Source organism: Gorilla gorilla, chromosome 6, assembly GCF_029281585.2.
Source record: "Gorilla gorilla gorilla isolate KB3781 chromosome 6, NHGRI_mGorGor1-v2.1_pri, whole genome shotgun sequence".
NCBI lineage: Eukaryota > Metazoa > Chordata > Mammalia > Primates > Hominidae > Gorilla > Gorilla gorilla.
The window spans coordinates 57,910,026-57,923,439 of NC_073230.2; the positions used below are offsets into that span (position 1 = coordinate 57,910,026).

The 13,414-nt window shown below is 34.6% G+C and overlaps 1 protein-coding gene across 4 annotated transcripts in view; it reads right to left on the reverse strand.

The window, feature by feature from the left end:
* ZPBP (zona pellucida binding protein) overlaps nt 1-11,530 on the reverse strand; it is a 152,543-nt gene extending 141,013 nt beyond the window's left edge. For 2 of the 4 annotated variants that reach the window (XM_055347009.1, XM_019031748.3), the window contains exons 1-3: nt 11,327-11,527; nt 8,059-8,139; nt 213-338 (exon numbers count right to left, since the gene is read on the reverse strand). In XM_055347009.1, the coding sequence (XP_055202984.1) occupies nt 213-338; nt 8,059-8,139; nt 11,327-11,453 (334 nt within the window). In that variant the 5' untranslated portion in view covers nt 11,454-11,527. Of the gene's footprint in view, nt 1-212; nt 339-8,058; nt 8,140-11,326 lie in introns of all 4 variants that reach the window. The other 2 variants (XM_019031747.3, XM_055347008.1) reach the window with 2 other exon arrangements.
* Nucleotides 11,531-13,414: the final 1,884 nt, after the last annotated feature.

The window sequence follows — 13,414 nt, forward strand, 5'->3', positions numbered from 1 at the left end:
AACAGTTCATTCTTAGAGTATGTCCCTGTATCAAAATAAAATATGTAAAAATGGGAACACTATCTACATTGTTAGCTCTAACTCCAAAAGGAAATCACAAGAAAAAGAATTGAGGAAATAACATAAATATGTATGAGATACAAACATTCTTTTTGTGTTGCATACAATTCAGATACATTTATTTAATTACAATAATTGAAACAAAATCCTACCTGAAACAACTTTTCCTTTAGGCCCATACCATTGGAATGATGGGTCTATCAGTTCAGCATTTCGCAGTTGTTGCGTTACACATAACACGTGTGGACTCTTTTGATGGAGCATGACATATGCTTTCACTGAAAATACAATATTTAAAATGTTCCAATAGTATTTTATCTTCTTTTCTTTCTCTATAATGTACACTTTTTGTAGTGTGGGTTACATGCAATAATAAGAGTACTTTGAATTATTGCTCCTATTACTTGATAAAAACTAAATTTCATTGCATTCTATATAATTAACATTAAAAATATATTATGTATTTGTATGTATATATGTGTATGCATGTATGTGTGTGTACATGTATCCCCAACCTGAGCATAATGTGTTAGTACTTTTCATTCAGAGCTCATATACACTAACCTGTTTTATTCTCAGAATATTATTTCAATAACAAAGTATTAAGATAATACTATATCTACACTTTATCTGTTTTGTAAAGACACCAAACATGATTAGAGCTTAAAAATTGTTTAGATTAGCAGAATAATGTATTATTCACAATGATGTACTGAATAAAAATGATAAAGTGATTAAAAAGTTAGCAAATTTATGCTTTTATTGATTTTAAATATTAAAGCATTTTGTTCCATTTGCTTTGAAATTTAAATCCTGATAAGTAAGCAAAAATAGTATCCTTTAGGAGATACAAAAGGAACCCGGTAAAGATTCCATTGTTTTAAGTTTACTCATAAGTAAACTTTTAGGAAAGGTTGCAACAACCCTTTAGACACTGCATGCCAACTCTTCACTGATACACTGTATACAAAGACTTCTGTGATCGAGTAAAATAAAGAGAATCAAAATTCTCTTTGACTTTTAAGAGACTTCCTCTAAAGTTTTACCATAAAGCATGATGTTTATTGAATGTACTTTTAGGTACATACCCTTCCACAGGTTAAGAAAGATCCCCTCTGTTCTTGGTTATTTGTTTTTATCATAAACATAAATCAGCACTGAATTTTAAGAAATGTTTTTTCTATATTGATTGAGGTGATTTTTTTCTTTTTGAATACTTTAATGAGAAATGCTTGCATTAATAGATAGCCTAACTTCTTTAATAAATGCTTACCCCATAAATTTTCACTCCTCAGCATGATTTACTGGCCCTACTCTCCATGATCTTTTGCATATATCTCACTATACCTCTTTTCACACCCTCTGCCCTAACCATGCCATAGCAGCACACAGCATCATTCTTTTGTGATTTTATTGATATAAATTCCTCCTCATCTTTGGAGACTCAGCATAAGTATATCCTTTGTGCTTTGGCTTGACAGTATCTCACACCATGAGTGTACCCTTCCTCTCACCCCCACTAACCCCTGTACCTATTTCACAGCAAATATAAATGAATCCAGAAGAGTTTCCCAATGCAAGATCAACATACAAAAACAAATAATATTCCTCTACATCAACAATAATGCATTAAACCATTTTATAGGAAAGAAGATAATATTTAGAGTACAATAAACAAAAGTCACTCTATAATCAAGTAAGACCTCTGTGAGAAACATCTTCAGGCTCTAACAAAAGACATAAAATTAGACCAAAATGCCATAATCATGATTGCATACACATAACTTTAAAGATGTCAATTTATTCCCAAATTTATTTATCAACACATAAGCAAAATCCCAGAAGAAATTATTTAAGAAGCTCTTCAATACTGATTCTAAAATCCATTTGGAAGATTAAAGCTTCATAAATATCTGAAAGAATTCTATAACAGAAAAGCAAAGAGGAGGGACTAGCAATAAGAGTTACTGAGATATATTAACATTTACACTAAATAAAAAAAGAGAGGCCTGGTGTAGGAACAAATAATGGGTCTAGGGAAAAAATCAAATTGGCATAAATAACTGATATATATGTGTAGACAAGGTACCTAAAATCACTGGAGAAAATAAAGATTATCAATAAATTATAGTTAAAAGTTATCTCAAAATATATGCAAATGTAAACTTAGATTTATACCTCTTACCGTATATAAAAATAAATTCCAGGTACACTGAATAACTGAAGGCAAGTAATTATTTAAAGAAAATAATACCTTTATGTCTGAACCAGTTATAGAAAATTATCTTAATGCAAAAAGCACAAATATAAAAATACTGAACTCAACTTCTTAAATGGTAACACTTTCTGTTTGATCCTGTATAACATAGGCAAAGTTAACAAATTTGACTGTACGGAGAGGATATTTGCAACAAAGTTAATAATGCATTTATAACTGGAATATAAACAATATGAAAAAGAACTCCTTTGAAAACAACAAACAAAAGAATGGGCAGAGGCAACTTAATCTTCAGCTTAGCAAAAATGGAAAAAGTTGGGTAAAATTTTCTGCTGATAAGGATGTGGGAAAATGGGACCCCCTCAAGCACCACTGAAGGAAGTGTGAACTGGTGCAGCCTTTTTGAAGAGCAAAGTTAGTGAGAATGAGAATGCTCAGGTCCTATCATGCTAAAACCTCTTCTCCTGGATAATACAGTCCCAGAAAACTTCTGAACATGTACCAAAAAAAAAAATACAAAATGGTATTTATTACATACACCAAAAAAATAGAATAAACTAAAAGTTCAACAAAATGTAAATAAAGGCTCAGTGAATTAATTAATACGTGAATTAATGAAAATGGAAAACTAACTGAACTGAAAAGAATATGTAAAAGGTGAACGAGTTAAAAAGAGGGTCACAAATCTGAAAAGTGGCCAACACAGACAGATGCCAAGATCTTACATGACAGAAGAAATGGTGGGCACAAAAAGTCATGCAGTCAGTATATTATGGGCCAAAACCAATGAAATATCATATAATAATCTACTCAGTGATATAAGAACTACCTAGTCAATTGGAATGGTAATCTATTTTAAGAATAAATTTAATATTATACAATAAAAGAAAATGAAAGGGAAATTAGTTACCCAGATAACGTTTTATAATTCAGCTTTAAAAGTTGTCATTGGGGAGATCAATACAAATGGCAGAATAAGGAACTCCAAAAATTACCTCCTTCATAAAAGTCATGAGGAAAAATGTAGAAATTATCAGAAAAAACATTTCCAGAATTCAAACTCAAAATTAATCAAATACAGCAATCCAGAAAACATTTATTCAAGAAAAACAACTGGATCTGATTTATGGGTTGATTGTGTCCTCCCTCCCTTATTAATATGTTGAAGTCCTAATCTCCAGTACTTCAGGATATAAACTTATTTAGAAATAGTCTTTACTGAGGAAGTCAGGTTAAAATGAAGTCATCAGGCTGAGTCCAAATCCAATATGACTGATCTCCTTATAAAAAGGGGAAATTTGGAAACACAGACAAATACAGAGGGAAGAGGATACAGAGTGATAGGGAAAAGATGGCAATCTAAAAGCCAAAGACAAATATCTGGAACAGATTCTTTCTTCAAAGTCTTCAGAAGAAACCAACTCTGCCAATACTTTGATTTTTGATTTCTAGCCTCTATAACTGTGAGACAATAATTTCTGTTGTTTAAGCCACCCTGTCTGTGGTTCTTTTGTTCCAGCATCCCTAAGGAACTAATTACAATCAGTAGGAAAGAAGTGAGCTTGTAGTATTTTAACGTGACTGATTCCCATGCCTCCTTCTCCAGCTCTGCAATAAGGAGCCATGACAACCAACAGTTTACAATCACAGTGAGAACCAGCAGTCTGGCAGCCAATGGAGTGGGCAGGCATGGTAAGAATGCCTTCAAAGCCTCCCTCCCAGAGTACTATCAGTATGCGAACTGTGAGTCAACATCCTGGAAGACCTCGTATTAAAGGCTGCCCGTACTTGACCTGATTTGGACTTTGCCTACTGCAAAAAGCCTTTTCCCCAAAAGAATTCGTTAAAAACAATTAGAGGCCCTCATTTAACTTTGTGACTGCCTGATATACTGAGCAACAATTGGGGAAAACAATAGGTTAACCAAAAACCTTAAGAGGAAAAGCTGGGGAATGTCATGTCCACAGGAACTTTGACTTGTTCTGAACATTCCTGAAAAAGTAGCAGGACACATGCATGGAAAGGACTGTGTACATGCCCAGAACAATCTGTATGCTCGGTAAAGATGAAGAGGCCTTAAGTTCTCTCTTTTGGCTGAAATTGAGGTTCTGCACAGCATAAAGTGAATGATAAGGTAGAGTTGCCAACTATCTGAAAGGTACGTCACAACGTGCACAAAGACACCCTCAGCAAAGACTAGGAGACTAACTAGTTCAAGATGTTTAATGAAAACTCTGTCCAATCATTAGCCTAACTAAGCTAATTAAGCAGAGATTTCAGTGGTTATGTGATGAAGAATACATAACTTACACAATTAGTTCAGAAACTCACTGAACAAATACACGATATCAGCAAACAGCAACAACATCACACTCTGGGAAGTAGAAAGAATCTTATTTCCAGTGTTGCTATGTTATATTATTATAAATGTCAAGTTTTCAACTAAAAATATGAGACATGCAGAAACCCAAGAAAATATGGCCATATGCATAAAAAGGTAGCCCACTGAAACAGACTCCAAGGAAGGCCAAATACTGGAGAAAGATCATTAGGTTGAACTTACTGGATAAATATTTTAAGTTAGATATTTTATATATGATCAAAGAAAACCACATCTAAATGTAATAAAGAATGTATGATATTCCAAGTAGAAGATATCAATAAAGATACAAAAATTATTTTTAATAAACTGCAGATTAAAAAGTACAATAACTGAAATGGGAAATTAACTAGAAGGAATCAATAGCAAATTGAGAAGGCAGAAGAATCTGCAAAGTTGAAGACAGGTCAACATGGGATTACCCAGTCTGAGAAAAAGAAAAAAAGAATAAAGATCAATAACTCAGAGACCTGTGAAAAACCATTAAGCATATCAATGTATGCATAATCAGAGTCCTGAAAGAGGGGAGAGAGAGAAAAAGAATTTTTTTAATAATCGCAAAAAATCCCAAATTTGATTGAAAACATGAATCCACATAACCAAGAATTCAATTAACTCCAATTATGATAAACTTAAAGGAAATCCATAGCCAGACACATCATAATCAAACTGACAAAATCCATAAACAAGCAGATAATCTTGACAGTAGCAAGAGAGAAGCAACTTATCCCACACAAGTAACCTTTGATTAATAGTGTCTCATAAAAAGTCATAATGAAATAGAAAGTCTGAATAGGCCTTAAATGAGTGATTAAACTGGTAATCAAAAAACCTCCCAAAAAGAAAAGTCCAGCACCAAATGAATTCACTGGTGAATTTTACCAAACAATTAACAGAATTAACAACAATCCTTCACAAACTCTTCCAAAAGATAGAAGAGGAGGTCATTACATACCAACTTGTTCTATGAAGCCAAAATCAAAGGCATCACAAGAAATTTACAGACCAATTTTCCTTATGAACATAGCCATAAAAATCCTAAAAACACTAGCAACCAAATCTAGCAACATAAGAAAGGATTATACATCATAATCAACTGGAATTTATCCCAGGAATGCAAAGCAAGTTCAAAATACAAAAATCAATGTGATGCATCATATTAACAAGATAAAGAACAAAAAACACATTATCGTCGCCATACATGGAGAAAAAGCATTTAGCAAAATTCAACCCCTTTCACAATAAAAGAACTCAACAAACTAGGAATTGAGGGGAACTCCCTAAACCTGATAAAGGGCATCTACAAAAAACTCACAGCTAACATCATACTTAATGGTGAAAACTTATATCAGTTTTACACAACATCAGTATGAAAATATCAATTGTTTCTATATGCTAGCAATGAACAATCCAAAAACTAACTAAATGAAACCATTCATTTACAATAGCATTGAAAGTAATAAAATATTTAGGAGTAAATTTAACAGAAGAAATGTAACACTTGCATACTGAAAACTATAAAATATAATTGAGGGAAATTAAAGATATAAATAAATTGAAATAATGGAAAGACCCCCCAAGTTCATAGATTGGAAGACTTAATATTGTTAAGGTCACAATACTTCTAAAATTGATCTACAGATTCAATGAAATCCCTGTTAAAATCTCAATAGACTTTTTTGCAGAAATTGACAAGCTAATTCTAGAATTAATATGGAATTGCAAGGCACCCAGGGAAGACAAAGCAATCTTGAAAAGAACAAATTTGAAGGACTCACACTTAATGATTTCAAAACTTATTATAAGCAACAATAATCAAGATAGCAAAGTATCAGCATAAGAACAGACATATAAATCAATGGTATAGAATTTAAAAGTCCAAAAATAAACCCATACATCTGGGGCCAACTGCTTTTCAATACGAGTGCCAAGCCAATTGAAAAGAAAAAGAATAATCTCTTCAACAAATGGTGATAAAACAACTGGATAGCCATGTGCTAAAGAATGAGCATGACCTCTACCTTGCACCATATGCAAAAATTAATTCAAAATAGATCAGAGGCCTAAATGTCAGAGTTAAAACTACAACATTCTTATAAAGAAACATAGGAATAACACTTTGTGACCAGTGATTAGGCAATAATTTCTTAGATATGATACCTGAAGCACCAGCACCAAATAAAAAATAGAAATTAGACTTCTTTATCAAAGTTTAAAACATATGCTTCAAAGAACACATTAAGAAAGTGAAAACACAATCCACTGAATGGGAAAAATATTTGCAAAGCATGTATCCAATATATAGAATATATAAAGAACTCTATAATTCAACAACAAAAAGAAAACCACCAAATTTTAAAATGGGCAAAGGACTTGAATAGGCATTTTTCTGCAAATGACATGTCCATACAGCCACAAAACACATGAAGAGTTACAACATCATTAGTCATTAGGGAAATGCAAATCAAAACCACAATGATACCAGTTTACACATACTAGGATAGCTATAAATAAAGAAGATGGACAATAACAATGTTTAGGATATTGGAAAATCTGAACCCTCATACATTGCTGGTGTGAAAGTAAAATAGCTTAGGCTCTTTAAAAAATAGTTTGGCAGCTCCTCAAAATATTAAACATAGAGTTACTCATAGGTAGAGAAGTGAGTATTATCCCACCCTAAAAAGGAATGAGGTATTGATGCACTCTATAACATGGCTGAACCTCAAAAACGTTATACTAAGTGAAAGACAGACACAAAAGGGCACATAGTGTATGACTCCATTTATATGAAATTTCCAGAACAGGCAAACCTATAGAGACAGAAAGTAGATAAGTAGTTTTCAGGGCTGAAGAATGATTGCATAATGGATTAGGTCTTTCTTTTTGGGGTGATGAAAATGTTGTAAAATTACATAGGGGCAATGGTTGCCTAATCTTGTCAATATACTAAAAACAATTGAATTGTGCACTTTAAAGGAAGAATTTTATGGCATGTGAATTTGCCACAACTTAAAAAACACCAAAACAAGTTGTAGTTGCTATACTTCATGTGACTACTGCAAATCTTTGAATCCAAAATATGTATGATTTGTATTACCATATTTGCACTATATACATTTAATATTATAGCTAAATATTATATAATAAAAATCCACACAGGCAACTTTAGATAACTTTTAGAAATAATTATTCTTTGTACACTTATGTAATTATAGCATATAGTATTAGAACTGGATGAGTCTAACCATATGCAAACAACTTTAATCCACTTCTGTAGAAAGAAAAGGGCCTTAGGAGACTAGGATAAATGAAGAGCATTAGCCTTTTGGAGAAGACTGATAAATTTAAACAAATGCTAATAACTTTTAAAAACTAGTGAAAATATATTTATGAATACCTGGAAAACTTGTTGATCCCACTATTTTCACTGAATCTTTGGTCAAGCGAAAAGCTCTTGGTAATCGAACCAAGTGTCCAACTATCAAAAAAAAATGATCAACAATTTGTCTCATTAGATATTCTAAAATATTCAAGTATACTATTACAGTATCTTTGGTATTGGTTGAAGGGGAGAGCCATAATTCAATCTCCTCTGACAGTTGATATCACTGTTCCAACTCTATTCCCCCTCAGATGATCTGATAAATTTAATCTACCTACTGCTTCTCCATATTATATCTCACCTCTGATTTTCTCTAAAGCCATTTAGAATACTCTCTTCATTATTAGAAGTTCAAATCTCCCACCATTCAAGACCCAAATCACAAGTCTCTTCTCCTTCAAACCTCGTTTGTCCTTAGCACTTCTTATCTGCCACAGTACATCACCAGCACCTTTTTAATAACACTCATTCTACATTGTACTATAGTTCTTTGTTTTTAATTTCCTTAAGTTTTGGAGGAAATGGTCCCCAAAGACCATTGTATCATTCTCATGCCTTTGCATCCTCATAGCTTAGCTCCCACTTATAAATGAGAACATATAATGTTTGGTTTTGCATTCCTGAGTTACTTCACTTAGAATAATAGTCTCCAATCCCATCCAGGTTGCTGCAAGTGCCATTAATCCATTCCTTTTTATAGTTGAGTAGTATTCCATATATATATATATGTGTGTGTGTGTGTGTGTGTGTATATATGTGTGTGTATATATATGTGTATATATGTGTGTGTATATATGTGTATATATGTGTGTATATATGTGTAAATATATGCATATATATGTGTGTATATATGTATATGTGTATATATATATACACACATATACCATACATCACAGTTTCTTTATCCACTCATTGACTGATGGGCATTTGGGCTGGTTCCATGTTTTTGCAACTGTGAATTGTGCTGCTATCAACGTGTGTGTGCAAGTACCTTTTCCATATAATGACTTATTTTCCTCTGGATAGACACCCAGTAGTTGGACTGCTGGATCCAGTGGTAGTTCTACTTTCAGTTCTTTAGGGAATCTCCACAATTTTCCATAGTGGTTGTACTAGTTTACATTCCCACCAGCAGTGTAGAAGTGTTCCCTTTTCACTGCATCCACACCAACATCTATTTTTTTTTATTTTTTGATTATGGCCATTCTTGCGAGAGTAAGGTGGTATCACATTGTGGTTTTGATTTGCATTTCTCTGATAACTAGTGATGTTGAGCATTTTTTCATATGTTTGTTGGCCATTTGTATATCTTCTTTTAAGAACTGCCTATTCATGTCCTTAGCCCACTTTTTGATGGGATTGTTGGGTTTTTTTGTCATGCTAATTTGTTTGAGTTCCTTGTAGATTCTAGATATAGATTCCAGATATTAGTCCTTTGTCAGATGTATATATTGTGAAGGTTTTCTCCCATTCTGTGGGTTGTCTGTTTACTCTGCTGACTGTTCCGTTTGCTGTGCAAAAGCTCTTTAGTTTAATTAAGTCCGACATATTTGTCCTTGCTTTCGTTGCATTTGCTTTTGGGTTCTTAGACATGAAATCTTTGCCTAAATGGTGCTGGGATAATTGGAAAGCCACATGCAGAAGAATGAAACTGGATCCTCATCTCTCACCTTACATAAAAATCAACTCAAGATGAATTAAGGACTTAAATCTAGGACCTGAAACTATAAAAATTCTAGAAGATAATATCAGAAAAACCCTTGTAGACATTGGCTTATACTATAGTTCTTGATGCACACATACCATTTTCCTTATTAGATTATAAGCTCCATTGATAGTGGGATCAATGTTTATGTTAACTTATCAAGAATCAGTATCAAACACTATACCTTGCACATTGTAAATATTAAATAATAATTGTGAAACATATTCTGATAGTCTTCATTGTTAAATGAGCAAATGTGATGGGCATAACAGTGTGAGGGGCAGTATAAAAATGCAATAAAGCATTATACCCAAATAGCCTTTAGCAGACAGGAATAGCAAAGTGCAAAGAAAAGGATGTGGTATCAAAGCCAGAGGACTTGAGTTTAAATCCTAATTCTGCCACTTACTGGTTTTAGGAAAATCACTTTAAACTCTAGGAGCTTCAGTTTTCTTATATGTAAAATGGGACTAATAATAATTCCATCCTTACAGTTACTGTAGAAAATGAGAATACTGTATAAATTGTAAAATGCTATATAAGAGGCCTTCACTATTCATCACTTACTGCTTATTCTATTTCTTATATCTCATAGGTCTAATCTTACTATTTCATCAAAAGATCACCAGGTAAAAATTTAAAATAAAAACCCTTTCACACCTAATACACGACCATGACCCATATCCAAGAAGCATCTTTCTCCTACATGGCAATTGATGGCTATCGGCTATTCATATACTTATAGAAGAATAATCTTTGGATTCCTGATGCCTGGACTTTGATTTTTAAATCTCTATTCACTCCATTTGTTTCCTTTCTCCTCCCCCATCCCCTACCTACCTCCACATTCCTTCTACATTTATATTCTTGGAGGACTTCTTTTTTTCATTATTCCTTATTTGAACAACTTTTTTCATTTGAAGCAAATCTCTGTGATTTTATCAATTTTGGGTCTATAATTTTTTAATCAATTTTGAGTCTAGAATTTTGAGTCTAGAATGCAGCCAAAACCTTTCTAGTTAAATAACAGTTCAATTAAACTTTCACTTCCTTCCTCAGTGTTTGTTCATCAGTATCTTAAATGTATTTTTAAAATAGTATAGAAAAGTACTTCAATTCTTTAGAGGTCAAAACTTTAAAATCGCATTATTTCCTGTATTTCACAGCTAAAACCAATAGATGGCGCTCCACCATCACGGATAATTTGAAAGCAGCAGGTTGCCTATTTGAAATACATTGAGCTCATCATTACAGAGTTCACACACTGAAATGCAAACCTGGCAGATGACCCATGGACTGAATTGGGGAGTTTATTAACAAAGCAATTTAACTGTAAAACTTCAACTGTGGGTGACGTAGTGATCCATCTATACCTTAATTTCCTGTCATTCACTCCTCTATGCAAATGCAGAGTGCCTTTGTACGACATCCATAAAAAATAAGCCTTTCTTGTCACGTATTAGTGAGCAAGGTGTCTCTATATAAAACGGATGCACGTGACACAAGAAAAGGCAATTCGAAGAGTGGGGGAAGCTGCGGTTGTCCCTGCGGAGCCGGCAGGGCGGCGCGGACCCTCACCTGATGAGGGCACCCGCACCAGGAAGGCGGAGATAAAGAGGAGGATGGCGGCCTGAGAGAGCAGGGAGCCGGCGGCCCGGGTCCGCCGCCTGCCCTGCCGCGCTGGGCCAAGGGCATAAGCCTCCATCCACACGCCGCCGTCGCCTGCCCACCGTCCGCGCGGAAAGTCGTTAGGCAACGCGCGCCCACCTGCAGCCGGAAGTTGGCGGGCGGAGGACCGGAACAACGGACCTGATGGACGTACTCCCACTTCCGCCGGGTGGTAGACTAGGGGTCAACCTGTGTCTACACATAGCTGGTGGGGCCTACACGCGCCAACTGTGCTGTGCAGCCACCGGGCCTTCAGGACAACACAGCCACGCAGGGCATCCTCAAGAACATCAGTGATTTGTCTAAGATCCTAGAGCTGAGAGAGAATCGTTGGGCCCCAAAGCCCGTGCTTTTACCTTTGCATAGCGTTTGTGATAGAAAAGCCGTTTTTATGAGCCAGGTGGTAGATGTGGGGCCCAGTTTCGAACAACAGATAGTGAGAATGCATGAGTTAAGACGTGTAAAGCCCTCAGTGGATTGCTTTGATCTAGTAATGTCAGCAGATAGTATTTTATGGATGTGTGGAACTTAATTGGGAGATAAATGCAATACACACTTAGTGGGAATTAAAGGTAAGTAAGGCCTTTAGCCTCAGAAAGAAGCTTGATGGAAGGACAGAGGATACAACTGTAGATGAAATTTACTTTCTAAAATAGACTGGAAGATCATCTTATAGTGTCACCTAAATTCAGCAAAACATACAAAACCATCTATCCTGTGTGGGAGACCAGAATATACCTTCTCAAATATGAAGGATTGCTGCCCTGAAGACAAGAACCAGCAGATGCGGGAGAGCTGTCCATCTGCCCTCTTTTTACCCAGAAGCAAGACATAGATTTAGAAAGAGAAAAGGTATTCTGACCCACTCCTTTACCAGGGAGAACAAAGGTTAACCACTGAAGACAGCGTCAGACCCTCATTAGCCTTGAAATGATATCAGAGGAATTAATATTAGCTTTTTTTAAACCATCTTTTGTCTGCTATTTGTTTGCTTAGCCCAAGTTACTGCCTGTAGAGACTCAGAGTCCTTTTCCTTTGTCACATCTCTAAAAATTTCCTAGTCTTTGTTGAAGATGCTATACAAGCTGGAATTCAAAGACGCTTCTTTGAGAACTACTCATTCTCTGGGTGTTCCTCATATATAAATTAAATATATTAATAAACATCTGTTTTTCTCTTGTTAATCTGTCTCTTGTAAAGGATCCATTCTAAGTACAAAGTTATGGGGGTTATTATTTTCCCATACACAGCCTCAGAGGCCATTTATAGCCAGAACTTGTTTTAGAGAAATTGAAAGAGACTCATGCCTCTACTTTTCTGCTGCTGGAAGGATTTACTTAATGGGAGCAGAGCTGTGATAGAAATAAATCTTAAGCAGTTGGTTTAAATACATTGAAGAATGAAGTTTGAGCAACTAAATATAGAATGCCTAATTACAAGTGAGTTATCACTTTTGATATGAAGAAATGAGTGATCATGGGTGGACTAAAAACTGTCACTTGATATGCTATGATCTGGATGAAGGATTTAAAACCGACAGCCTAACCACCTAATTTAATCTTACTTGTTTAATGGTATATCTCAAAATTGTAAAGACTTTCAATGGGGCATAGGCATTCTGATTGTACCAAACATATCACCCTTGACAGTTGGCCTGATTAACGATTATGTGCCTGACTCTTCAAAGCTAGAATCTTGCCTGTTTTAACATTTTTGCTGCAGTAAGGATGATGTGAACTTTTACCCCAAATTCTAATATTTGCATTTCCTCTTATAGTAGTTCATGCAAGATGAAATTAGCCAGGTGAAAGAGCTTTTAAGTGAACCAATACATTAGTGATTTAAATGATATTTTGTGTGTAGACAGTTAACTGATACTCATTGTGGTTTCCTAAAATGAACTTAAAACTCTTACTGTTCTTACTGTGGACACCATGGCAAATTTAAGGGAAGTAAAGATAATTTAGGGCATGTAAAGATGTACCTGTACTTTCATTA